Source organism: Manacus vitellinus, unplaced genomic scaffold (genome assembly GCF_001715985.3).
Source record: "Manacus vitellinus isolate BGI_N305 unplaced genomic scaffold, ASM171598v3 scaffold_3_pilon, whole genome shotgun sequence".
NCBI classification, from domain to species: Eukaryota; Metazoa; Chordata; class Aves; order Passeriformes; family Pipridae; genus Manacus; species Manacus vitellinus.
Genome location: NW_021940535.1, coordinates 46,271,469 through 46,299,020, shown reverse-complemented (window position 1 = coordinate 46,299,020; position 27,552 = coordinate 46,271,469). Strand labels below are relative to the sequence as shown.

General features: G+C 36.4%; 1 protein-coding gene across 1 annotated transcript in view; it reads right to left on the bottom strand.

Moving 5' to 3' along the window:
- ESYT2 (extended synaptotagmin 2) overlaps positions 1-27,552 on the bottom strand; it is an 83,973-nt gene that overhangs the window by 8,038 nt on the left and 48,383 nt on the right. The window contains exons 7-16 of the mRNA XM_029961906.1: positions 18,049-18,104; positions 13,106-13,226; positions 12,345-12,521; positions 11,845-11,927; positions 10,535-10,583; positions 9,762-9,851; positions 9,105-9,200; positions 6,296-6,397; positions 2,111-2,173; positions 18-155 (exon numbers count right to left, since the gene is read on the bottom strand). Of these exons, the coding sequence (XP_029817766.1) occupies positions 18-155; positions 2,111-2,173; positions 6,296-6,397; positions 9,105-9,200; positions 9,762-9,851; positions 10,535-10,583; positions 11,845-11,927; positions 12,345-12,521; positions 13,106-13,226; positions 18,049-18,104 (975 nt within the window). The remainder of the gene's footprint in view (positions 1-17; positions 156-2,110; positions 2,174-6,295; positions 6,398-9,104; positions 9,201-9,761; positions 9,852-10,534; positions 10,584-11,844; positions 11,928-12,344; positions 12,522-13,105; positions 13,227-18,048; positions 18,105-27,552) is intronic.

Here is a 27,552-nt window from a genome sequence, read left to right as displayed (position 1 = left end):
TGGCTTGACAGCCAAACGCCAAACCCACAGAGCCACCGAATATTTGAAGACAGAGCCAGGTATAAAGAGTAGGAACTTACCTTACTTTCCTGTGCCTTGTGCCCAACTGACAGCAAAACAAGTGGGTTGGGATTGCTGTTTATTTTCTTTCCTGACTGGTAAAGAAAAAGCAAAAACTTTGCCTTCAGAATAAAGCAAAACCTCTCTCCTCTGAAACTTACTGACTGCATCTTAAAAATACAAATCATATGCATTCTACTGTATGTTTATCTATGATTCTCAGTGTTTTATTCAACTGGCTTGAATGGCAGACTGGCTGTAACTGGTGAACAGATCCACATAAAGGCATCCAACTATCCTGAATATGCTGAAGCAAAACCCTACAAATAAGTAGGAGCTTTAGACTCCTTTTCATTTTCTTTGAATGAAACTGGTAAGGTGCAAATTCTTATCTTTTAATGAGCATTGCAACCCCCAAAGCTAATGAAGCATAGTTAAAACTGCAAAATGAATATTTCATGCAGATGGGAGATATGAAGAAAGCACAAACTCAGGAACTTTATATACATTGCTGTAGTACTATTAAATTAGAAGGGATACCAGAACACTGATATTCCCTCCTTTTCAGTTTGGGGAGAAAGAAGATGCACTATAATGTACCTGAGGGATATTTCTACAGTTTACAAAATACTCTTTATTAGAGAGTCAACCATCTGCTATATCTGAGCCTTGCTCACCAGCTATATAGCATTACATCAAACTGTGGAAATAAACATCAGTTTAGAAACAAATTATGTATGCAAAGGAACATTCCCAACTACATTTCTTTCACAAATTTCAATTTAATCTAACAAAAATTTAAGTCAGAAAGAAAATTTAGACATGAAAGTTAATCATCTCAGGCAGGTGTTAATGCAGTTTAAAAGGCCTAGAAAATGTAGGATACATGGTTAATAATATACTTTGAGTTCTACCCTGTAGAAAATGTATAGATCAGGTATGTCAACAGAAAGCCAGCTAAAATGTACTTAATGCATGTAAGGTCACAATTACAACCAAGTGATTCAAAGACTTTATACTTTTGAATCAAGAAAGTGCATGATTTAGATATTTTTGGGATCTGAACTTACATTTTGAACATCATACTTTCACTAATATTACTCGACTTTAATGTGACATACTGCTTATAACCATCCTTTCCTTTAGAAATAAAGCTGTTAAGAAAGCACTCCTTTCTTGGATGAATGCTGCATTTATCTTTTTTATGATTTCTAATAAAAAATATTTACCTCTCAAGGAAAACAGAATACAAAGGTTTACCAAACAGAAAGAAAGTCAGATTACACTGCAACTGATGATGTTTTAAAATAGCAGGTGACATGTGTTTCATTTTTTTCTTTGTCCATAAAACAGTGCCTGAAACTTTCTTCTCTTCATAAAATGATGAAACTACAGGAGCTGACAAAAAGACCCTGTTGCTTATGCTGATATGTAAATATAAATAATTTTAATTCGTGCTAAATAGGTGGCAATATGTACACACACATATAATGCACCTCTAACACCTGCTACTGACAGACTCATTGTTGACAGTCTATTTAAAGACTGCCCCTTGTCCAGGTTTCTCCAGCAGAGAATTCAGCTCATGCCTTCCATGGTTGCCTATCAAAAAGCTGGGCTAAATTTTTTTAACATTTATATAAAAGACGTAAACCTTCTAAAAACATCTGGCAGGAACAAGATTATTTCAAAAGAGTCATTCAGAGCTGACTGATGAATATCACTCAGTATGTAAAAGATGTCTCAGCTTTCATGTCAGCTTTATTCTTTAGTTATAGCTACAAATTAGCTCTCAGGATGATTTTTTCCCCCAGTCTTCTAAAGCAGTCTGTACTCCACTAAACTGATCTAAAGTCCAAGTCACCACAGACCACAGTATTTTATCAATGTCTTGACAGTGTACTGAAATCAAATTTAAGTAAAATGGAATTGCACTAAATACATATCCACCAACAGAAATTCTATCCAGTGTTTGAAGAGAAGTGTTGCAGGCATTTGTGTACTTCCAATTACTTTTGTGACCTTAAATGGACAACTATATTAGTTTTACCTTTAGGGCTTTCTGAACAGCAGCCTTCTTCAAGCCATCAGGATTAAAATCTAATGGATTATTCTTTTAAGTCAGGAGAGAATGAACATAGGAAGGGTTAATAAGTCATGCAATGAAGCAATTTCACTAGGTTAATTAATTATGACATGACAACATAGGACAAAGCAGGGAAAAGAAACCAACCTWAAAMMAAMCCMAMMWYYTTTSRAMMAAAMMAWKRARSMWYMMMAMMRSMAMMAWWAWKSCYKRMMAAAMYTTTTTTYYCYYYTYYYCYYYKRAWKKTTKKWWTTTKSYTTWAAAMYKAWWWWMCCMMYTTYMAWYYKSCTWWWWTTTYCYTWWYMGTGTTTTTTTTACCATAATAAAGGTAATTCACAAAAAAATTTTTATTTAATGCCTGATGCCCTATGAACTGCCTTCTGAATGAACCTTTTTAAAAATTTGGTTAAGCATATTCCCACAACATAGAAGCTTCTCTGATGATAAGTCAAGTAATTATGTGAAGGAGTCCCTTTATGGGAAAAATTACAACCCCATTGATAGGGACTTGGATCATTATAAAAGTCAAAGTTGTTTAAGCCTCTTTAGACAAATAATGCAAACACTGCACTCTAACTAGAATGAAGATGTACTACTTTACTCGACTGTCAATCAAGACATGTAAATATACCAACAATAGCAATTCAAACTGACTTAGCAGGACAAAACTTCTGACTACTTTCCATTAATTAAGCAAATTTTTAAATTTTATTTTGAAATTAATATATTGCTTTTTAAGTGAAATATGTAAATACAATAATGTCACAGAAAATTTTCATTCAACTTATAAAAAAAAATTTCAGGAAGTAAGATTTTGAAAGAAAACAGACTTCAAGTAAGTATACTTATGGTTGGTTTTTCCTTTAAGTACACATTTTTGTTTCAAGAGAATTCTACTCTAGAAGCTGTAGTTTGTAGTAATAAAAAAACCTGCAAAACTGACTTTTAAAACATGCTGGTTTATGAATAGAAACTGATATTAATGCTCTGCCAAAAGAATTGCATTTCTGAAATGAAAATCCAAGTGACTAAAATTTGAAAACAGATTTAACCTTTATGCAGAAGTACTGGTTTACATTTTCTTTTGGGATGTCATATGCTCAAGTTGGCCAATATATTCCACAAGATTCCTGCAATCCTGCTTGAAAATTTCTGTTTCAGAATGAACATGCAATATGATTAAGCTGGAGAGAACCAGAAATAAGCTTTAGCTAGTTTTGTGGGATATTTTTCTTAAACATCATTTTTCCCTAAAGGAAAATTAAGGAATTGTCCGCAGTTAATTCTCTGATACATTTGGAACTTAATATTGAACTTCAAAGATGGAGACAGCACACTATCCCTGGACACATCAAACCTAATGCTTAACTATTTTTCATTAGAAAATTTTTAAATGCCCAGCAGGTACCTTCTTTGCTGGAGTTTAAGCACTGCTCCCTACTTTCAGAGAACTTTGTTTGCAGCAGTCTTGCCTCATTTCTATCCACTCCTTTAGTAGTTGTGGCTGCCCCATCCCTGGAAGTGTTCCAGGCCAGGCTGGATGGGGCTTTGAGCAACCTGGTCTAGTGGAAGGTGTCCCTGCCCATGGCAGGGGAGTTGGAACTAAATGGTCTTTGAGGTCCCTTCCAACCCAAACCATTCTATGGTTCCATGGTTCTCACCTCCTCTGCTGGTCACATTTACTGGCTTTCTCATTATCACCAGTGCTGTCCTCCAGATCTTAAATTGCTATGGCCAAAACCAGGGCCTTAGCAATGGCTAAGTGGAACAGGAGGATTAGTTCATACATCTTCTTCTTTTCTACACACAGTGCAGTGTTGTTTTTTATAACAACATGATATGGCATACCTACAAAGCTATTTCTGTAGGGCTTTCCTTCAGACAACTATTTCCATCCCACATTTATAAGGATGCAATGACTGTCCTCTATTTTCTCAGATGGCATCTGCAACTCATCAAATAGTTTTGAATCTTAAACTGTCCCTCAACTTACTGGACATTTTTCCTTCACATTTGCACCTGTATGTTCAACACAGATCTCCTTCCCCCTAAATTGTTATTTCAAAGAATTTTAAAAGTTCTAAACCAAACCTATGTGGTCAATTATAAAGGCAGGCAACCAATGATTCCTGGATATCAAATATGTCTCAGTTCCTCTGGAATCATAGCAAGGATGGGCCAAGAGGGACATCAGCTGGGGCAAATATGTTTAAGCCAGACTTCAGGTTTTAAGGGAAGGAGCTGCAGGTCCATAAGGATGGTGGCTGAAAAGCTGGGAGGGAGGAGACTGGGAGTACTCAAGATAAAAAGCCAAGGAAATGTCTTGCCTTGGGTGACAAAACAGCCTTGCTGTGGTTCTGAGTGTCTCTGCAGTTGTAGGAAAAGAGGATGGGTATCCAAAAACTGCAGTGACAACTGACACACTGGAGTTCTCTAACAGATGGTGACATTTGCAGTAAATCCTAATAACAAACCCATAAATTATACAACAAACTGGTTTGTTATTAAGCCAGGTCCTAATTCAATGCCCTTTAGAGTACAACTCATTACTTCTATTGACTCACTAAGTGTTGCTTGGAATTAAAATAGAGCTTTAGAAGCTTCTAAATCCGTGAGTGCATCCCCAGCTGACAACCAGAAGACAGGCACTGATCAGTAAGAGTTAATTTTAAATATAAATAATTTATATGTTATATAGACACCAAAATTGTTATGAACTGACTATCATAAAACTAGCCTTACTTTCAGAAATTATACTAAGAACACTATTCATACTCCTTAATTTCACATAAATCAGATTTAGATGGTATATGTCTGAATTTGGTGTCTCAACTGTAGATTTGCAGCTGTCAAACTATCTAAAAAGGAATAGGGAGCACTTGGGATTTTCCTCTTCCTGTATAAAGTGAGCTCCTTTTTTAAATTTTTAACACTTCCCCCACAAGCTCATGTTACATGTTAATTAGATAATGAACTTCTAGGTGTGAATGTTTGTATAATACCTTGTGTTTAAAGATGCCCAGGGCTACACCCTTAATTTTAACAACAATTATTTTTAAGATGTATCTAGTATTTGTAAAACTAAAAGAAACAGCAACTACTTATCAGTGTTAACAGCAAACTGACTGAACCATAGCTTATGACCTGCATTTCTTACTCATTAAATTTTAACAGGATTTGATATCAGATGGAACTTTTTGGATACTTTAAAAGTAACTTCTACACAGAAACTAAGGGAAAGGGCCACAGAAAAGGGTTTTGCTGCTATTTGGGGGTGCAGGGTGGGGGAGGTAGAGCAGAGAGAAAGGTGTTTTTAAACCAAGGATTATGTAGCCAACCAGTAACAAATTTGTTTGCACAATCTACAAAGGCATACCCACCTCTCTCTGGGAAAAGAGTTCTTACTCTGAACAGATTCTCAGTTTTTTTGAAGATACCAGGGTTGTGTTTACAGATTTAAGTGTAAGGCATTCAGAGGCTCATCAGTTTGTAATAATTTCATAACATTAAATTCAAGCAAAAAATATTACTTGGTGGTTCACCCTAGCCTGGATTTTCCTGACTAGAGACTTATTTGAAAAAAAGAAAAGGAGCTTGGGAATTTGCAAAACAAGGAGCATCATGGAGTGAAATAGAATTTACAAGGGAATTAATAGTTTGGGGAGCAGAAAAAACTATACCCATTTTTAAAGCAATACTTGAACCAGAGTGGAGAGGTTGCAAGTTCTTACAAACATTGAGTGCATCACCTTTTAAAGAAACTACAGGGATGTTGGCTGCAATATTTTTTAGTTTTAATTTCTTTGCAATAGAAGCCAACAATTCACCAGCACACAGTGTGCTAGAAGAGTATGCATTTTATTTCTCAATGAATCAGCAACTTAAGCTAAATGTAAGAGCTTTTACAACAAACTTATCTTGGGTTTTTATCATAAAAGGTTAATTACTTACCCAATGATATGCTGATCAATGAAATTTAAGTAGCCTTTAAAATGCAATAAAAATAGCACAAAAACAAGGCACACTTGTTGAAACCATGCAGGAAAACAAATTGCATGCTCTCATTCCACTAGAGTGAGTGGCTTTAGTAGCACTAATCCACACTCTGGCAGAGAAAAGGTACAATACAAACAATACCAGAGAACTCACAAATAGTGCTCTATAGAGTGAGGTAGTGTTTTCACAAAAGACTAGTCCCGATGCTCTCCTCTCTTTTAAGTATCCACACCCAAAGTTTCCCTCGTAGATACTCTTAGGAAGATGGAAATGGAAGGAGAAAGCAGAGTGATGGGATTGTGGCAGAATGAATGCATAAGCAGCTTTACTACACAAAAAAGTTAAGGAAAACAGTCAAAGGATTCCAGAGAAAACAGCAGATAACAAGAAGTAAATATTTGTCATTACAAATAGTTTCATCTGTTACATGACTTTCTGTAGCACAGCAACGTGAAATGCTTTTTGAATTTTATTTTTTATTAATTATTCAAATATATTAACCCACTTTCCAAGTTCACTCCTGGTGGTTCAGATTTATATGGCAGATCCAACTAAGTAAATTTAAGAGACCAGCCTTCTACACCATTTCTATTTCCTTTTCAGATAAACCATCCCAGTGTCTCAAACCCACAACTATGATGCACCCATGCAAAAGAAATGCCTGTGTTGGGGTAACTCAGCACTGTAACTCAAAAAACGGCTGAAGGCATGATCTAAAGTGTACTGGTGATAAGCATTAACTTAAAGCAATTTTCAAGGTAATTAAAAGTGCTTATTCATCTAGAAAACATTTCAGCTATAACATTAAATCTGAGCACAAAAGTCTTCCAAACTATTAATAAGGGTCAGTTCTTTCTGACCCTTCTTCATTCTCTTTGAATTTTCTCTTCCCCATAAATACAAGCAATCTAAGAAAGTGTTTTTTTGTTATTATTCTATATAACCCTTATCACTGAATATGAACAAAACATGAGAAACCAGCAGACTTTCATGTTTAAATTGTAAATATTGTTCCATATTAGAATCCTGTGGACATAAAAAAGCTGTATTTACTATAATTCACTGCAGTTTATGTAGCAGCTCCATGAAATTGTCTTTATAGAATGTACAGGAATCTTTTCAGTTCTCCTGCATGAAGAAGCCTTCCCATGGTATTTCCCCCCACCTAACTGTGAAGCCTTTTTGTACCTGGTTTTGGAAAACTTGAATTTAACACAGTATCATATTATTTTATTGTTGTAAACTTGTACGTTACTTTCTATTATATTCTTTATAATACTGGAAAGAAAATGACTTGAAGTTAAATATGGAGTCATTTGTAGCAAGTGCTTTTCTGAGCTGGTAGAACAAGTAAAAAATAAGAGGGTTAAAGAGGTCCTGCATTATGACCAACATTCTCAACCCACCCAGGCAGTCTTGTTCTCTAGGCAGAACATCAGATGCAGCAATAAGAAATTTGGGATCCTGTTTCCAAATTTCCTAACTGGTCAGCTTTGTGAAATGAACTTCCCCTTTCTGTGCCCTAGAGTTTAGATTGTCTACTTTAGAGACAATGTTAGAGAATGCTTGTTTAAAACAGGAAGGTAAAAAATTAACTTATGTCAAAGCCTCTGAGTATTTGCTGGGGAAGTTAATCTAATATAGAGAAGCAGAATTGTATGGAAAGGATTGGAAATTGTGGATGAGAGAACTCTGAATCATTTAAGTAAGAGGCTTTAGTTTATTTTAAGAAATAGATTCAATTTGTTTATTTAGAAATAGAACAAGAAAATACAGATATCTGATCAATTGATCTAGTGCATAAAAGAGACAGCAGACAGACTTTCTGGGTGCTGCATTATTCTGAAACTGATGCTAAGCACACCATAATTCTATTCTACTACTGCTTCCTCTCTACTGGAGTAATTATTTTCTTTTTCTGCTAAGTTACAATTTGCCTGAATTCAGTACAGTGAGGTTAAAAAGATAATGTGGGGATCTATTCCAAATGAGTCTTTTTAGTTTTTAAGATAGCTCAGAAATACTAATTCCAAACTGTGCTCTATACACCCTGGAACAACCATGTAATCACTAGTCAGTGATGTAAATTGTTTGGGCTATTAAGGTTTGATTTGTTACCACCCTGATGCAGCATTTTAACTTAAAATTGAGCAGATAAATTTGCAAAATGCAGGCAAAAATATCCAAGGCTTGAAAACTATATTCCCTTGTCAGTATTTCAGTCATCACTTCCAGAACTTCTCTTCTAATAGCAATGCTGAAAAACAGTAAAACTCAATGGTAAGCTTCCCATATCTCTTTATAGCAGGGTTTACTTTAATACTGCTATCAGTTACAACCAGGAACATTACTTTACTAACCTGAAATAAATTCCAAAACAAGCTATTTTACAGTCCCATAGGATAATCCCTAGAGTGACAGAATCTTTATTTTTTTTAATGTTTTGCACAAACAAATAAACAAGTCTGCAAACAACAATCTGATAGCAATCTTCTCCAAGTGTTCTGCCACTGTAACATCAACTGCACAGTATTCATTTCATGATGAGGACTTCAGTACCTTCAAATCTCCAGCAATACCCTGAGCCAAAGTAAGCAAGTTTACCTGAACTCAAGGAAGTGGGTTTTTCCCAGTTAGTTCCTTAAAATTCCTCATGCTAATCCCATACTATTTATAGAAAACACTGTGTAATAAAAACATGCAGCCTTTCAAGTCCAGGAAAGGAGCATTCTTTAAAGAAAAATCACACTGATCAAAGAGTAATGTTTTAATCAATAGATAGCTATAATACTATCCTACTAAAAAAGTGGACCTTACAATACACGTTTTGAAAGAAGAGAAAGTAAAAATCCATGGCATAATGTGTGTTAGTAAAGCAGTGTGTCATACCACCAAGCAGGACATGCTGGAAGTACTCAAGAGAGATCCATGACAAAAGGGTGTCCAGCAGAATGGAACTTACGGGCAGATTTCTTGCCGAGTCCAAGTAGAGGATAAGCAATGCAGATGAAAGCCCATCATTGGCTTGGTCTTTGTCAGCTCTAATGCTTGTTAGCACCTAAACCAAAAGCACACTGTAAGCCTTTCTGAAAATCAAGTACTACTATTCCTGTCTCATTTCTGAAAAATGTTTTAAAGACATCTCCTGAAACACAAACGTTCACAAATTCACCCTGTGACACGAAAAGTAAGTTTTCAAGACTCGTATAGATTTTTATGGGATTTTTATTAGATTTTTATTTCCATTTTTATGGAAATTTCCACCACATTTCCTAATTATTTTTTTTTTAGATTGGACAGATTATAGTATCATATCCAGCTCTATATCCTGGGCTAATGAAATGTTAGTTGCTATTCTCAAACAACGACATTAAGAGAAAAGAATAGAATGACAAAAGCATTTTAAAATCCCGTGTCACGTTATAGTCCCAATAGTACATTGACAGTTAGGAAGGGTTTGAGATTTCTGTAGACATATAGCTTGGAATAGTTACAGGTTTATCCGATTGCACAACAGCTAGAGAATTAAATTACTTATGTAATTAACAAACAAAAAATCACTATAAAATCACCCCACAGTGATTAAGATTAGAATGAAAGTAATGTGTTCCTTTAATACCTTGTCTAGATTGTCAGCAGTTGGCATCAATGTGAGCCATTCCAGTTTTAAATGCAACTTGCCTTTGGACACTTCATCCAAAGTAAACCACTGAAAATCAAGCAAAGTAATGTGAAATACTTTGACACCAAACAAATATATTACTGCAATTGGTTCTTCAGGATGTTTAGGAAACACTAAGCTCTACTAGACATCTCTTAGAGCTGAAGTCTGCATAAACTGAAAAGATCTGATTCATTGTTCAAAAATCACATAAAATATTACAACACAAATAACAAGAAATAACATAACAAAAACAGTCAGACAAACCTAACTATGTAACTCTGTTATATAGTAAAAGCATCTTTAAAATACCAAGAGAATTCTTTAAGTTCTATAAAGGTGTTCTGGGAATACAAACCCTGCATAACGCTACTATAAAAACTTCTCTTACATATAGGACAAAAATTAGTCTGCTAAGTCTAATAATAGTTAAACTGGGTAATTAACTACTCTCTTGCAAGAAAAAACTCTCATCAAATATGTGTTACTATTTTTTGCATTTACATAGTAGTAACCTTAAAACCCCAAGACAGTCGAAAAATGGCATTATTTTTCAGATGTCACCAGTTCAGATATTTCTTAAACCACTGTACTGATCATCAGGGGATCCATTTTTATACCATTAAGGTTATTTTTGCACATATAGGAACAATACTCAGGAAAAAAATAATGGAAGAACAACTACATATACAACATATGGATCTTTTTAACCCAAAACTTACTGAACTTACCTCATCTAGAAGACGTTCCTTTTCAACTTCAATTAAATCTATCATCAAACTAGAAAAAAGGGAAAAAAAGAGTAGTGTTTTAGCTAAGAAACAAAAGATCTAATACAGAAGTCAGCTTCCCCTGTGCTTGCTGAGTATCCAGGCTTCCACTGAGATCAAAAGAGCAGAATACTATTCTTTTAGCCCCTAAGAGAAAGAGAAGTAGGGAATGAAATGGCTGAACAAAGATGAGTGCAGGGTAACAGAAAATACACCTATGCTAGAGCCCAGTTTGTAGCTACAGGAGCAACGACACAATATGGTTCACATATATATGACCAAAATCTCAAAACAGAGACCATGTCCAAACTACCCTCTGCAAACAGCACCTGGACATATTCTGTGACCAAATTCATGCTCTGGCAGTGTCTGGGAGAGTGCTGGTTCACACGAGCTAAAAATGTACCAGGGAATGAATCTGCTAAAAATTAAACAGGGCAGACAACTGCATGCCAGTGCATGAGCATTTGTCTGGCTTTTTATTTTATTAGTACTGATGTCTACATTATATCACTTCCCCCACCACCACCTCAGTGTAAGATTAGGGAAGTGCAAAGAAAAGAAGCCTTTGTACTACCTACTTCTTTATTTTAATGAGAAGTAGGTACTGTTGCTCCTGTTAAGAGAGAAGGAGCTGGAAAGATAAGGGAGTTCTACTCTGTATGGAAAGCAACAATGGGAAGCTCCAAAACTCTGCAAGAAATAAAGGTGACAAATTACTGGAGAAAGAAGGTGACTGAAACCCTGAGATGTTTATGGGTAAACACCTGTGGCCTGTGGAATCCAAGAGTGACTCATGTTTGCAAAAGCATTACAGAAATTTTTTTTCTTTAATCAAATAGTTAAGATCAGCTCTTAGAGAAAAATAAACTAGAGACAGTCATTTAAAAGCTATGATGATGAAGAATATACACAGTTATAAAACTGTATGAACTTTGCCTGAAGAAATAATCAAGACTTAGTGTCAGCTGACAAACATTAAACAGCCAGGGCACAATTCTGGGAACCCACAATACTCACCTTATTTTTTTCAGAAAGACATAAACATATAGATATGTATATATACATACAAGTACATTTTAATATAAATATATTTACATACATTAAGTAATTAGGGAACTACTTACTACCTTAGTTTTGAAAAGATAATTGATTTATAAATAGTTATATAGCAAAACCACAACTGTAATAAAATAAAAATAATAAAAAGACTACATTACAATATTTCATCTCTTTTCAACACCCACTAACATATTCTCCATAACATTTACCTTCCCAGGAAGTCATCTTTGTCTGGGTCTTCATCAAAGAGCTCAATCTCTAGTTCCTGTCCTGGATGTTCATAGACTAAAGCCTGGAAGTACAGTGAGATGGCATTGTCAGTGGTTAAACTAAACTAAAAAGTTGGTCAAATGGCACAGTAACAGTAAAACAGTGAACTGCAGTGCCTTTGTGTAATAACATAGATCAATAAGTAAATGCTTTAAAAAAGCAATTTAAGGAGCACAGAGAGATGAGATTTGCTAATGTTTTTCCGATGAGATTTACTGATGTTGGCTCTAAAAGCCTAAACTGCTTTTCAGATTCGTTGGTGCTTAGTCTAGACAAAAAAAAAAAGTATATACATCAATGGGGAATTTCTGTTTTTTTGTTACAGAACTCTGGGCTTTTTTAGCTCCTTGAGGACATTCCCATTGTATCTTCTTTAACAAAAGAAACTTTAGAGGACAACTTTACAGAATGTACAACATGGTATTTTTATTGGTTATACCTCATAAACTTCATTCCATTTTGGATTGAGGTTTTCTTTGATGACCTTGCTTTGGAAAATCTGGTTGCCCACACGGATGATTCCATAAGGATCTGACTTTCCTTTGACAATCCCTTTTAGGTAAGTATCTTTCCCCTCCAGATCCTGAGCTTCAATAAAGTGTATCCTTAGAACACCCTGAAAAGGGAAAAGATAGATCTATGTAGTAATGTGAAAGCTTCCATGTCATCACAATTTATGTAATGGATGTTTTATAATTTCCATTATGATTTCCTTAACATGAAACTTAGTTTGGACACACTGTAAAGAGAGGGATATCAATGATGATCCCAACACACAATAGACCTAGCACTCAAGAGATTCCTGGAAAGAAAAACTGTCATCAACCATTAGAAACATGGCAGTTATACCAAGAAATACCATGCTATTGAAAGTGAGTAGCAACAAATAGTAACAACTTTTAAGTGAAGCACACTAACAATAATTTACAGTGATAATATAAACCATATGCTACTTAATTTTTAGTCTACACAGTTTAAGATTCTAGCAAAAGAGAAAAAAATCTTTCTTGTTGTTCTTATGAAATATTAACTCCACAGAAATTGCTTATAAATTAAATCACTTCTTTTCAGTGACTGGATTCACAATAACTTGTACTACTGCAGTAACCACATTTAGAAATTCACACATGTGTCCTTAACAGTTACTACTGCAGAAAAAACTAAATGCCAAATGGTTAGTATTAACAGAAACATGCTTACCTTTGGTATAGGAAACCGCAGTTGAGCAATCTGCACTTCACTGACAAGGGGGACTGTGATTCTATTTGGAAGGACCAAGTAGTTGGATATTATATCCAATATTATTGTATCTGATAAGCCACTGTTGGAGAAAAGAATCCTCAGTTATTTCATCAGAATTAAAGATGTTATGTCACACCAATAGAATCCTTTTGCTACTTAAAAACCGAAATGGAGAAAATATTTGCCTTTCTGGGGGGAAGAAAACATCTGGTTTTTAAATACCTTTTTTTTAAGTAAAGGATTCTTGCCCAAATGGCCACCAGGTGGAAGCAGCTGACACTAAATAGCAGAAGCCACAGGGATGAATAAAAAGTTCCCGTTTCCACGTCACAGCCCAATTCCCCCCTCACCACCAGCTTTTAAAACCAGCCAGGGTAAAAGGCTGTTGCATAAGTTTTCCTGCTTACATTGCATATAACCAAGCAGATGGTAACTGTTAATTTACTTTTGAATTTAAATAATGATTTAACTGTCCCTGGAAGTTTGGCTACCCATTCCTGTATTGTTATGAAACCAATTGTCCTTTTGAGCTGGGAGGACCGTCATTTAAACCAGAGACACACTGAAAAAAAACTCGTGGCTGAGTTAAATGTAGCCTAGGGAAGCAAAACAGGTTTTGTTCTGTGAAAAGGGAGTGGCAGTGTAATCACACTGGTAATGAATCATTTAAAAACCTAAACCCACACCCTTCTACAAACACAGAAAGGAGAACAATTTCCTAAGCTAGGAGTTCACCCAGTTTGGGTCTGAACTGACAACAAATCAGTTCCCTGTCAGACCAACAGCACTGTTTCCTCACGGTGCCTACATGGGCCACAGGCAGAACTGGAGTGCTACAATGCACCATGGAACACAAGTATCCTGGAAGATTTCAGGAGTCTGTGCAAAGGTTCAGAGAGAAAATGATAAAAACACTTGGGATACTCTGAACTGCAGGTGCAGTCTTGCTAAAGCTGGTGGAGCTGCTTCAGGGATGAACGATTACTCCTCCTAAATACACTTCACGATTCCCTTTTTGGTCTTTGTGAAATCAAGATGCAGATAATGCTTGATAACTTAGAACATTTTTTGGATGAAGCACTTGTGTGTAAGCACCTTGTGAAGTTTTCCTAAGACTGAATCTGCAGCTGGGAGTAGCTCTGACTCAGGAGGTAGCACATAAAACCAAAAGTGCTGCAGTGTGAAATACATACTGCATTTTCATTTCAGAAGGAAAATTTGTGGTGAGCAATAACCATTATGCTAGAGAAGGGTAACAGAAGGAACCCATTTAATACAATCCCGTCCATTAGAAATGCACATTGATCTTTCATGCCAGAGATTTGCAACCTGCACAGCCTGCATCCTCTTGGCTACCCACTTCCATTGTAAATCCAGATGAACTATCATACTTGATAGAACATTGGATGACTTTTTAATGGTATCTGTACAACAGGAACAGAAGGAGCTCAAGATCAATGGACAGGTCTGTGCAGACCTGTGGCTAGAACGAAGCAACAGTGGATAAAGTTAAGATACTGTTCAGAGGAAATGTTTCCTCTCCCCTTCTGTGAGTTAATTCACATCTGCCCAAAAGGAGTCTTCATTCTCCTTCCCTTCATGCAGAGTTTATTCAATCATATTTACAGAGATTTTCATTCTACATGAACCCTAGAAATTCATGGTTTCAGTAATTCTTAAGACAACTACTACCAGAAGATAATCGTGTTATCTGAAAAGTAGCTTACTTTAGCCATCATTTTAACATGTTGCTTTTCAAACTTTTTCAGTTCCATTTTGCTAAACATCTAGTTTTCAATTTATGTGTGCTAAACTTTCTCTGAAATGAGCCAAGAAAATAGAAATCATTATTTTGTTAGAGTTGACATAAACACTGAAGATAAACATCTCAACCAGTCTTAACATTAAAAGGGAAAAAAAGGCTGAGGTAATGGTAACTTCACAAGCAATAAGCACACTTTTGAAAATACTTCAAAACTTCAGTGGAAAGATCAGATAAATTTGTTTTGTTCCTGCTTTTGTTAGTATCTCTACCTGGAAAGAAGAGAAAGTTCTGCCTTTATGCTCAGTGCCTTAAGGAGAAAACTAACTGACCTAGGTCAGAGAAAGTAAAGGAGCAGTGCAAGAGAGGCAACTTTAAAGAAAGGTTATCTTCTCTAGTATTTAGTTAAGATTGCAGACATTACAAAATTAGCTGCAGGCATAAATAAATGGACTCTAGACAAGCAAAAGGTTCAGAGATTGACTAATGCTCAAATAGAGCTACAGCAAGTCTCCTCAACGAAGAGAAAGAAACAGCCAGAAGCACAACACAGCCCAGTCACTGGGAGGAGTCACAATCCTTTCTGCTAGGACCAAACCGCACCTCTGTGATTCCAAAGTCAATCTCGTAATTTTATCCCAACATAAATGCTTGAATTTCACTAAAACACCTGAGAAAAAGAGCCAGCATTAATGAAATGTCACTAAGTGTTACACAGAGAAACTGGACTCCTAGGAGGTCACAGATATCCTGTCTTCAAAAACATGGAGCTGAAAAAGAACACTGAAGATCGTAACTAACTAATGAATTAAATAAATTCCAAAACAACGTGATGGTTTCAAGCTGTTTAAAAATTATCTAGTATTAGCCAATTGGAATGCTCCCAGATACAAGCATTCTTCATGAATACTAGGCAAAAATGACAATCTTTTAATTGTTCTGTTACTTAAAATAAGAGGTCTGATCTATGGATAACAGAGACAAAACACTGACCAAGCAACAGAGAAAGCTGTAGCAATTTCAACCCTTATGTTGATGCATCATTGATAAACAGCTTCCTAAGATCATAAGACTCTAGTTATTCATTCTAAGTACAATTATTTCTTCAGTTCATAAAAATGAAAGAATTCTGAAATGTTTCATATAGTTTATTAAACTGTGTCTTCAAAAGCTCAATTTCATTGCAGAAAAATAATTGGCAGTTACATCCCTTTTGTATTGCTCTATATTTAACTCTACCTAATTTTTATCTTAGAATAGGCAACTATGTATTTTTCCTGTGCTGCCTTTATTTGTACTGCAGACAGAGCACATCTCTCACTGCATAGAGTGTTTTTACTGTATCTCAAACAACCATAACATCTTCCCATCACCCACATCCCCTCCTGACAGCTCTTGAGTATTCTCACAGCCTGGCTCCTCCTCACAGGGAAATTTTAATTCCACTTCTAAGCTATACTAATGATGGAATATGAATCACTTTTGTATCTTTCTCCTTGGGGAAGTCATATAGGAAGAGCAATGGAAGTTGTTAACAGCTGACAGGGAAGCTTCCAGCAGCAAATGCAGAAATTCAATTAGTAGAAGACATTTGCAAACAGATTATGAATTAGTAGTTCAGTGTGGAGCCAACAGCTGCAGCACTAAAAAGGTACCTGTGGCAGCAGCAATCTCTTGTTCATCATTGTTTATAACAACTACAATATGTCAAGTTGTCGTACCAAAATATTCAACTTATCTATACAGATAAGGAAAACAAATACAGTGCTAAAGAAACCTCTTGGCAAGGTAGAGAGTAGAGAAAGCATGAGTCACCTCAGTTACAGTTACTATAGAAACTATACCACATCTAGATGGCACCAGTTTGTGCATGTGTGGCCAAGTTTGGTTGCTCTGGAAACCATAAACTTGAGTTATTTAGCGAGACTTTGTTTACATCTGAGGCTTTGTGTTTGCAGTCAGGCAAATATGCACCAGGATATGAATCTCAGGAGCTTAGTAAGCTTAAGTACTAAATGTAAATTTAGTCCTGTTATGTCAAAAGAGCAAATTATTACTCAGGAGCTGTATTTTGGAAGCCATTTTCTCTCACTCATGAAGAAAATCTCTTTCCTCAGAGGCAGCCTTAAGCAGGCTTGAAACATGAGCAATTCTTGCAGCCATTAACCTACTTAATGCAAGTTCTAATTTGAAACTGTTCAACTGGGATTCCATGCAATGGCTTCACGTGTCTAAGTAAAGCAAAACCTGCTTCACTCACAAAATTGAGCTCTAAAGGATTAATTTAATACCTAAATTCAAACCCTGTTTTTAAACAATAAAAAATAATTCTGCAGTCAGCCAACTCTTGAGAGTATGGGGTCTAATAAAAGGGGTAGTCACAAAATACAGGCATGTATCAGATCCACCATTATCTCCTTAGCCATTGTCTCCATATTAAAATGCCCCAGGGTATCTATTATAACTTCATAATTATGAATATATTAATGGATTTAACTTTATCAGGATTGCATGATTCAAAGCAGCTTGGTTTTCACCTCTATTGATGCTTTCTTCTTTGGGGTATTAGGAAAAGCTCCAAATAAGCTAAGCATTTTTTTACAGCTATATATTGTCAATATTTCTGCTACTCCATTTGATCTTCACATAATAAACTGAAAGCTTTAAAAGTAGGCACTTAAAGAGATTAGAAAGTTTATTTAGTTTGAGTACAGTCTTAAGGTATTTCTAACTACCTTTACAGGAGCAAATAGAGATGGATTGGCATACAAAGCCAGAAGCCAAGATGTTGTGAACCCACTGGTGTGAAAAAAGGGCTCTTGGTCTTTCTGCTGTCCTAGGCCATGGCAGATAGGATATTCACACAATTCTGGAAGTCTGGAAAGGCTGAGAACACTTAAAAATGCAGATTAAAAATTGTATTTTCAAAGTATTGTTAACAAGGCCTACTAGATATGCTTTTGATGTACTTTGACTTGTAGTGAAAGCACTGCCTTCTGCAAATTGAGCAATTTCATATAATTCTACATTATAACTGCTCAGAGTCATCTAACCTAAATATGATTTAATTGATGGTCTTCAGATTTTCTGGGGTTTACTAGGGTGCAGATATAACAAACACTGCTCTAGGTATACTCACTTCAGGCCAGGAACATCCAGAAGATTGGTCAGTCCAGTCCAGTTAATTTCCAAAAGCTGTGAATTACAGAGAAAAGTGGGAGGAAAAAAAAAAAGAAAGAAAAAAGAAAAGCAACTTAGAATTCATAAAAGTCAGGGAATAAAGCCAATCGCTATAGATTCTGATCTGTGGAGAGTTAATAACCAGTTTCCAGGATTTTCTCAAACAAATGAAACAAGTCTTTTCCATTCTAAGGAATATTTAGACACATTTTTTAAAACACTTATAAAAACTCACCATCCTCCTATCCACTCTTACACATACACATAAATACACACACCCACCCCCCAACACACCCATGTACACAGGATCTACTGCACATAACCAACATAGAATAACGAAATGTGGTCCTATTTTCTGGAGAAATATTTTTTGATTCAACATAGACCTGTTGTAGACGAACAGTCACCAACATAAATTTGCGAAAGTATAATAAATTGAAGAAGAATCTCCTGTGAGACCAGGAAAATCAGAGATCTAGAAGACATGACCTACAGAAAGAATGAAGGATTGGAACTAAGAAGGTGGAAGGAGGACAAGACAACAGCTTGCAAACATAGAGAAGGCTGTTTTCAATGACCAAGAGACAAATTCATTCCAGCACTGAGGCAGTAAAGAAGAAAGGTATCAACAGGATTAAGTATAAAAGTGAGAAAAATCCTCAGAAATAATTAACATTGCTAGATTAGATTCACTTTCTTCACTGAAAATCTTTACAGAATATTACGCTGTATAAAGGTACCTATTGTAGGACTGCTGGCATCAACAACTAATATAAAATGTCCTTGTCAATCCTATAATATTCTAATTCTAGGTAACAAAACCAACAGAGTCGAGTTCCCTTATTTCCCTTCCCACTGAATGCTTTCTATTAACTGCACAGAACTTAACTGAATATACAAGCAACAAACAAATCCAAACTCACCCAATCACCACCAAGTTTCCAAATCTAAATAACCCAGTCTAAGCATAACTGCATGAAAAAAAGATTTTGAGATACCTCAGTTAAGAGATTAACTGTAGTGTTCAGCTAAAAGCTGAAACAAAACAACAGATCTCTACAAGAATATATGTTATGTATTTCCACAGACAGGAATCATCATGCTACATTCACTGTCTTTTTAAAAAAAATAGCACAAACCTTTCTTTTACAAAAGGTCTATTAATAGTTTAATTAGTGATTTCCTTTGTGAATACTTCCACTAAAGATAATACAATACATTTACTCATAATAAGGAGCACTGTTACTTAATATACTTTTGTAATGGTGGCAAAATATTTCAACAATGTTACCTATAAACAACATTACCTGGCCTACCTGCAGCAGACAATTAAGCTGAAAAAAGTCATTATCCTTATAACGAAAAAGGTAGTAAGATGTAATAACCAGATATTTCAAAACAAAAGGCAAGACATATCATGGGACATTGTGCAAGAATCTACACGAGCCCGCAACATGTCCTTGCCACAAACAAGGATAATGCTGATCTGGGCTACAAAAATTACTGCCAGCAGTAATTACTGCCAGCAGAGGTGACTCTTCCCCTCTGCTCAGCACTGAGGCCACACCTGGAGTGCTGTGTCCATGCTGGGCTCCTCAGGACATGGACATACTGGAGAGAATCCAATAAGGAGCCATGAAAACAACTAAGGACTGGAGCATCACGTCACGAGAGATGTCCAGTACCTTCCTTATCCTTGTGGCCCTTCACTGGACTTGCTCCAGGATGTCCATATCTCTGTTGTACTGGGGAGCCCCACACTGGACTCAGCACCCCAGATGTGCCTCACAACCTCCCTCAACCAGCTGGCAATGCTTTTCCTAATGCAGCCCAGGGTGCTGTTGGCCTTCTTTGCCACAAGTGCACACTTCTGAGTTCTGTTTCCCTTTCTGTCCAGCTGAACACCGCCTCTCTTTTTCTGCAAAGCTGCTTTCCAACCAGGCAGCCTGTCCTGGTCCAGGCTTTCTAGGCACAGGACTTTGCATTTCCATTTGTTGAACTTCATCAGATTCCTGTTGGCACATTTCTCCAGCTTGTCAAGATCCCTCTAAATAGCAGTACAACTATCAGATGTATCAAGCACTCCTTCCAGTTTTAAGTAAGCAAACTCAGTCAGAGCACACTCTGTCCTGTCATCCAGGAACCCATTAGAGACAATTTGTTATAAAATGGGTTCTTTTACACTGGTATGTAAGCTTTAGTTGTACAGTTCTACAATAACAAATTATGAGCTAGAACGGAGAACATTTATATGTAGGAAAACTAAAATTATTTCAGTACATTCTTCTTTGAAAATTAATTGTGCAAATTATCAGTATATGCTCTCAAATCTCTTCCTCATCTTAAATCCAAAAAAAAAAAAGAGTTAAGAAATAGATAACTGCACCAGGACAAAAAGTCCAACTCAGTGTGAATAACTTCAGTTTTGCACTGCTTCTTCACTCCTTCAAAGCCACAGATGTTTAATAGAGCAAACAAGTACCTTGGTAGTAGTTGATAAGACTAACCACAACTTGACTTTTCAGACTAATTCTCTTGTTCTAATCACAAGCTTTAACTGTACATTATGTGACACTTTAAAAATCTATGTAGTCTACCAAGGATCTGGAAGAAATAATTTTATACTGTTTTAAGACAAAGAACCTAGTTTATTATATGATTATTTTTTCATTATTCCTAGACAAAATAAAAGGGAAATGCTCATCATAAATATCTCCAAAAAGTAGTCTCTACCCAAAGGTGTTTGTACCTGCATCCCATATTTAACAGTTTTACATAATGATATTTTCAGACAGCATAGCGAATGAGAAAATATCTGCATTTCCTTTGCTTTTCCTGTTTTGTTTAGTGTATTGCATATGACAACTAATACAGCAAAGTCCTGTGCTGTCTCCTAAATAGACTTAACCCAATAAATGCATTGAGCAACACAATGCATGCTGAAATTCAGCATTGAGAAACATCTCCTGTGCTCAACTGAAACTCGTGTCATAGTGGTTTCTGTATTAACTGCCACAATCCAAAACAAAATGAAGAACAACCTAAGAGGTGCCACTGAGAACTGAAATATTTTCCACTGATGTGGCTAAAAAGCATTTCAAAAGTTTGCAACAGCATATGAAACACAAACAGTGCCTGTGGTACAACTTCACTGTCAATACTTTGATTATTACACACATCTTCTCAAAAACAAGGCTACCTATTCATTTAGTCATCAGTTCTCAGAGCATGAAGAATATAAAAAATAATTACATAAAAATCACAAAAAAACAGTGCTAGTAAGAGTGGCCATTTAGACAAGAAATGCAATTCGTACCTATAATATCAGAAATTCTCTTCATCTACAGGAATAAATACAAAGGCCAATTTCAGAAATGTTAAAGACAAATCTTTTCCAGTCAAAGTTGAAGCTCAGAAATTAAAAAAAAAAAAAACATTACTAAGGCTAAGCACTTTACAGGATTATTAGAAAAGCTTTGCAAATAAATCTTAAGCCATTAAACGTTTTGGAAGGAACATGAGCCTTCCTGGCATAAATCAAGCTTTTGCTGTTTGGGCTTTGAAGGCAAGTTCTCCTTGCAGACAAGATTTGTTACATTTGCCCACCACAGAGCTTCCTTTCCAGTTCTACCAGAAGCAACCAGCAGGAACATACAGTTTAATCTTAAGTCTACAGGTATAAGTGACAAATGCTTTTTTCTGGTTTTGTTTGGTTGGTTTTTAATTTTAGTGTTCTATCTCTCCCTGCCATCACCCCGACATTCCTTTCAATAAGGTTGTTTAAATTCTGCACTTGGCTTTCAAACATAATCAGACCAGCATAAGATACCCCTTTGGTAATGTAAGAAAATAAGAGTTTTCCACACGGCAACAATAACTCAGACAAAAAAAATATACCTGCAGTAGTATAGAAATAGCAGTGGCAGCAGATGAACTCATAGTAGACTGAGAAGAAAGAGAGGCAAATCTACAGAATTGCTTGATATGCAGGAGGGAACCCTTCTAGCCACAGTCTAACTAAATAACAAGGATTTTCATTCTACTTCTTGGTCTTTCACATGCCATGACTTGCTGGAGCAGAAGATGATCTCCTAACCTGTGGCCCTGAGGGCATGTTAAAGCAACATCACCACCCTAACTAACTGAAGAGCCCTACAGAGAAAAAGGGAATAAGCAAAAGACTGATGAATCTTTTATGAAGCACTGAATATAAAAAACTTCCATATTAAAAAATCGCTAAATGATATAATTTCCTTCTCTGTCACCACTTTGAGCAATGCATGACTCTCTTAGTTTAGCTAAATTCAGGGAATGCCAGCTGGTTCTCTGCAGCAGAAAAAACAGGGCACTGGAAAGACTGTGTTCAGGATTTGTCACCAAGTGAAATTCTGCCAGAAGCCAGAAATGATGCAGTGTCTTTCCACAACACATTGCAACTGAGAGAGGTGCTAAGCCTTGCAGAGACTCTTCCCAGCCACCTCACTGGCCTGGAGCAGGATTTCAGACACCAGTTACACTTTCCGACGAAGTAGAATGTGTGTCTTGTTACTCAAAGCTCTTTCAATTCTTCCTCTGCTCAGAGAAGTGAAAACAAATTATGTTTCCTCCCTGAAAACCAAGAAATTCATGTCTTACCAAGGCTCTGTACTGAGAACTAATGTAACACATAAATGCAGTAGAGTTTAAAAAAAAATAAAACAAAAGAATAAACCCCTGCAGTACATAAGAAAAGGCTAAAAACTGATGAGCTTTGAACATATTGGGTGTTCTCAATACCCTAGAAACCTTTATAAAAGGAAAAATATGTATTGGAATGTACAATACACAGGGCCATAAATAAAAGTTCACAGCCACACAAAACACTGCCAGCCTTGTGGCTTGATTTGGCTGCCATAAGCACTACTAACTCTCATAAGAGAAGCCATGGAGTATTTTAAAATGCTGATTAACAACTTCCTGCTAATCAAGTTATGGAAGCATAAGACTTCTGCAGGAAAAAATTAAACTCTGCTACAGGGCACAATGATATAATTCCATGGGGTAAGTTGTGATTCTTCTCAGAAATTTATTACAAGGAGGGGACTAACACGCCCTTTTCTGTTACTTGTGAATGATCATGCAGAGACATGGTACAATTTGCCTGCTAACAGAGCACAGCTCATTACCATTACAGTGCTCACTGCTAACATTATTGCAATAATTTAATAAGTAACATTATCCAGTATATCTCTCCATATATATGATAAACACAGCCTCTCAAACAAGGTTTGACTACATGATACCACAGAAAGTCTTCCATCACTGCTATAGAAAACACAGCGTATCTCTGTGTTTAACATTAATAAGCTTTTCAATTGTAACTCTCTGAAGATTTAAGTGAGATAAGAAAGATAAGATGCATAGCAGAGGGGTAAGAGACAGAGCAGACAAGTCTCGAGTTGAAGGAACCAGAGGGACCCCAGCTGACTTTACACAAGCCCAGTGCACCCACGGTTCTCCAGTGGCAGCTCCTCACAGCTTCATTTCAAGCCAGTTCTCTCCACTTTCTACCTTTCTACCAGTCTGCTTTTCGGTTCACACCCTCACACTAGTCTTGACAATCTCCTGATTCTGTAGTGAGCCAGCTCAGGATGCTAAAATACATGTGAAGGACAGGAAACTGGACACTTCTTGTTGTGTTTAATATCCTGCCAGCTTATGTCCCTTACCCAGCTTCCTGCAGGAGCAGAAGTTTCAACACTAGCTTGGGAGAGACAACAACATTGACTAGGAGGGCACAGGGAGAAAAGAATTGGCACTGTGGAAGCACCAACTGTGATGGCCCTTATAACATCCCAAAAAGCTATGAAAATTTAAAATCACTGAAAAAATGTAAGTTATAGCAAATGACAAGTATGCTGAGTAACAGTGCAAATCACTCTCGCTTTATAAGCAACAAGACTCATTCTTATCAAATCTTTTATTATAAGAGTACCTGCACATCAGCATTTATCCAGGTGTTTCATGAACTCCTTTAAAAGAGGTTATAGAGTTTTGAACATAGTCAACTAAAAGCAAACCAAAACAACATTCTTCTGCATTCTACGTAACAACTTTGTGGTTTTTCCAGCCATTTCACTAGGACTCATTCTTCCTGCAAGCACTCCTTTTGAATCTAATATTTATCAATACTTACAATTTTGAAAGTCACATCCAGCCAATTTTCCAAAGGCAGCCAATATTAAATGAAACTAAACCAATATTAAAATAAATCAAAACTACAGGACAGAACCAATCTGTAAAGTGAGTAGAGGAGGAGTAGTGCTTGAGTCAGCAAGTATGAAGGCAAAACTGTGATTCTAAAAATGAGAGCTTTGGAAAAGCTGCCCACTTTTCCTGGAAGACATCCTGTTTTTCAGCCATTGTTCTTTTTAGAACAATAGTATTAGCATTTTCATGTGTTTATTCTGTTGGGAGGGTAGGGTGTTTTTTTTTAAGAGAAAAAGGTTGGGTTAGGACACACCTTCCATACTGTGTCACTGAACAAGCTTTTGAAAATTACCACTTTGCAGTACAACTATAAACCACATACACTTCTATAACTGAACCAAAAATCAAAGTAACTATGTACTGGTTTGGCCTAAAAGTAAAAGATAACAGAAACTTTGAGAAGCCAAATATTTGGTAAATATACATAATGTTAACATAAGGAGAAGGCTGTAAACAACCTTACCAATCCTGACTACTTACACAGTGCTACCTTCTCTCTAGCATTGACACTCAGACATTTAAAAGACTACTTCAAACATTAGAATGCACATATTTCTTTCCCTTGAAATCTCCTAGATATTTGGACATATGAAGCTGATGAAACTTGTAGTACCTTTTTCACAAGAACAACAAAATACAGTATATAAAAAGTTTCATACAGTGTAAGAACTCTTGAAGCATAAAAACCCCACGCTACTCAGAAAAATAAGTGGTAAACTCATTAAACAAGTATGCTCAGAAGTATTAATTTAGGCCATGTTGCCTTATATAGTCATTAAGGCCAGCAAACAGATGATACAGAGCAAGAGGAATTGTTGCCAGTTACTTTAGACTGGAAAATATGAGAACAAAATCTAGTGCTAGCTGCCAACTCATTCCTCTTCTCTTCTAACAAAAATATTTAAGAAAAGCTTTCCTTGGCTGTAGCCACTTGCTCTCTAGTAAGAGGGCAGAATTTGGGTATTGCTATAATAAGCATTATTTTGCATTTTTCTACAGAAGTTAAAAAAATAAACAGCAAGAAAACACATGGCAGTGGGGAGAGAAGTCTGCTTGGAAAAAGCTGAACAGCCATGTATAATTGTCAAAATTATGGAATAACTTAATTATCTTTTGAACCATTCACCCTTACATTTGCTTGGACCTTGACCTCTAGCTTAGTTTTTAAATGAAAGGAGGGTGACAAATACTTTTAATATTTTTGTAACTGAATACTTTTGGGGGGGCTTGACTTTTTAATAGTCCAAACTGATTCTCCAGTCTACTTCTTTTTTCTCCCACTAGGTCAATCAAACCCCTGATAAAGTGTCATGGGGGTAGCAATAACGACAAAATTACTATGGACAAAGTATTTCCCAAAGTTGAGAAACTGACCAAAGGTGAGATGTGTTTCATTTGATATATTTTCAGTTTATTAACTCAGGTGCTAGTTGTCCTAATTAAGCACTCTGCAGATGCATAACACTTAGAGAGCATCAGGGAGAGAAAGGACTGGGCACAGTGCTGAGCTAAAATCTGCTGGAGAGGTCTCTGGGAGTACCAGAAGTGTAAGATACATGCTGCCAGAGCACAATGCTGACAGGCAGAGAAATGTCAGGAGCTGCTTACAAGCATGCCTGCTGCTGATCCCTCCCTCCCTATCCACTGCCAGCTTCCCTACTTCTCCCCCAGAAAGCACCAAAGCAGGAGTAGCTGCAGGAGGTACCCCAAGGAAGTGGCCCAGACATGGCTCCAGCACTGAGTGTCAGAACAGTTTCTGCAGAAGGACCGTGCACTGTATTCACCTTCCCAGTGAATACAAAACAGAACTGACAGAGACAACACAAACCACATCTAGAACATGAAGAAAGGTTGTTCCCATAGGGAAAAAAAAAAAAAAAAGAAAAAAGCAAGCTTCTGTCCACAAAGCTAAACTCTTCCCCCTGCTCCTCTAAAACAGAATGTTTGCATTTAAATTGTTTATTGGATTGTCCCCACAAGGAGCTGGGCGCTGTACTGTGTCTGGAAATTGTTTAGGAGAGCACTAAATAGCAAAATAACATCAGAGAGAACATTAACAATTATCTAGTGCAAACCAGCATAAGGTAGCACTCAATCCTTGTCAGGGCCATGCTTAGTTTGTAGTATAAACATGAACAGTAACAGATGCCCTACACTCACACTGCTCAGCCAGAGGGTAAAAACCAGACGAAACTTAAGCACACATCTCCTAATGTTTAGACTCACTTAAAAGAAATGTGTGGAAATCCAAATTTGGTTCATCCCAGTGTACTTCTCCAATTATTTCCCAATAAGAGTACGGATGTTTTATCAGCTTTGCATGAACTGATTCACCTCTACAAAAAATCTCACTAAATTAGCCACAAAATATTTCCAAATTCTTGCATACTTTACTTATATTTAAGTCTACATTCCCTCTACCCAAGCACACATGGTTTCTCTAGACAGATGAAACAAGCCACATAAATGACACAAATGACACCACAAGTTTTTCCTAGGCCGTACATAAACACCCATACAAACCTACCTTTCCAACAAGCTAGCAAATATTTATCATAGAACATTTGTTCAAAAGAACTGTGTTTCAAGAATGTGATTTCCTTCAAGAAAATAACAACATATCTTCTAAAGCTGTTGAAGTAAAGAATTCACTCCCACCCCCCCAAACCTTGAAAAGTAAATGAACTTTTCAGAGTTGCAGACTACCGAGGAACCAAGATGATCAATTTGAGGTGCTTTAAAGTGTCTAAACCCATATACTTGTAATTTATGACCTAAAAGTCTGAAACTGTTAAATCTTAACATCACACATTTCAATGTTTAATTAGGACATGTCCAAGAAACAAAAGCTTCCAATGGAAAATATACTTCCAAGAGATGGAAACAATTAATTTCTTTAAAGATGTCTCTGCAGCATAAGAATTTCCATGATGTTCACATTTTCTATTCAGTTCTTACTGATAGTTATTACAAGCAGTATCGAACTTGAAATTGCTGAAGCTGCCTTAGACACAGCTACAACATCAAAGAACTTTCCACCAGCAAGTGTGCAATTTGTATTATTTTTTCCTTTGTATTTTTATAAAACAAGATTTGTGGAAGTGCTGTGCCTAAAACTGAAAGCATTTGTGGGTTGTCTCCTTGTTTACACTTTCCAATCTGGCTGTATCATTTCCATACCAGCAAGACCTTGTTGGCTCACCTTTGTTTCACT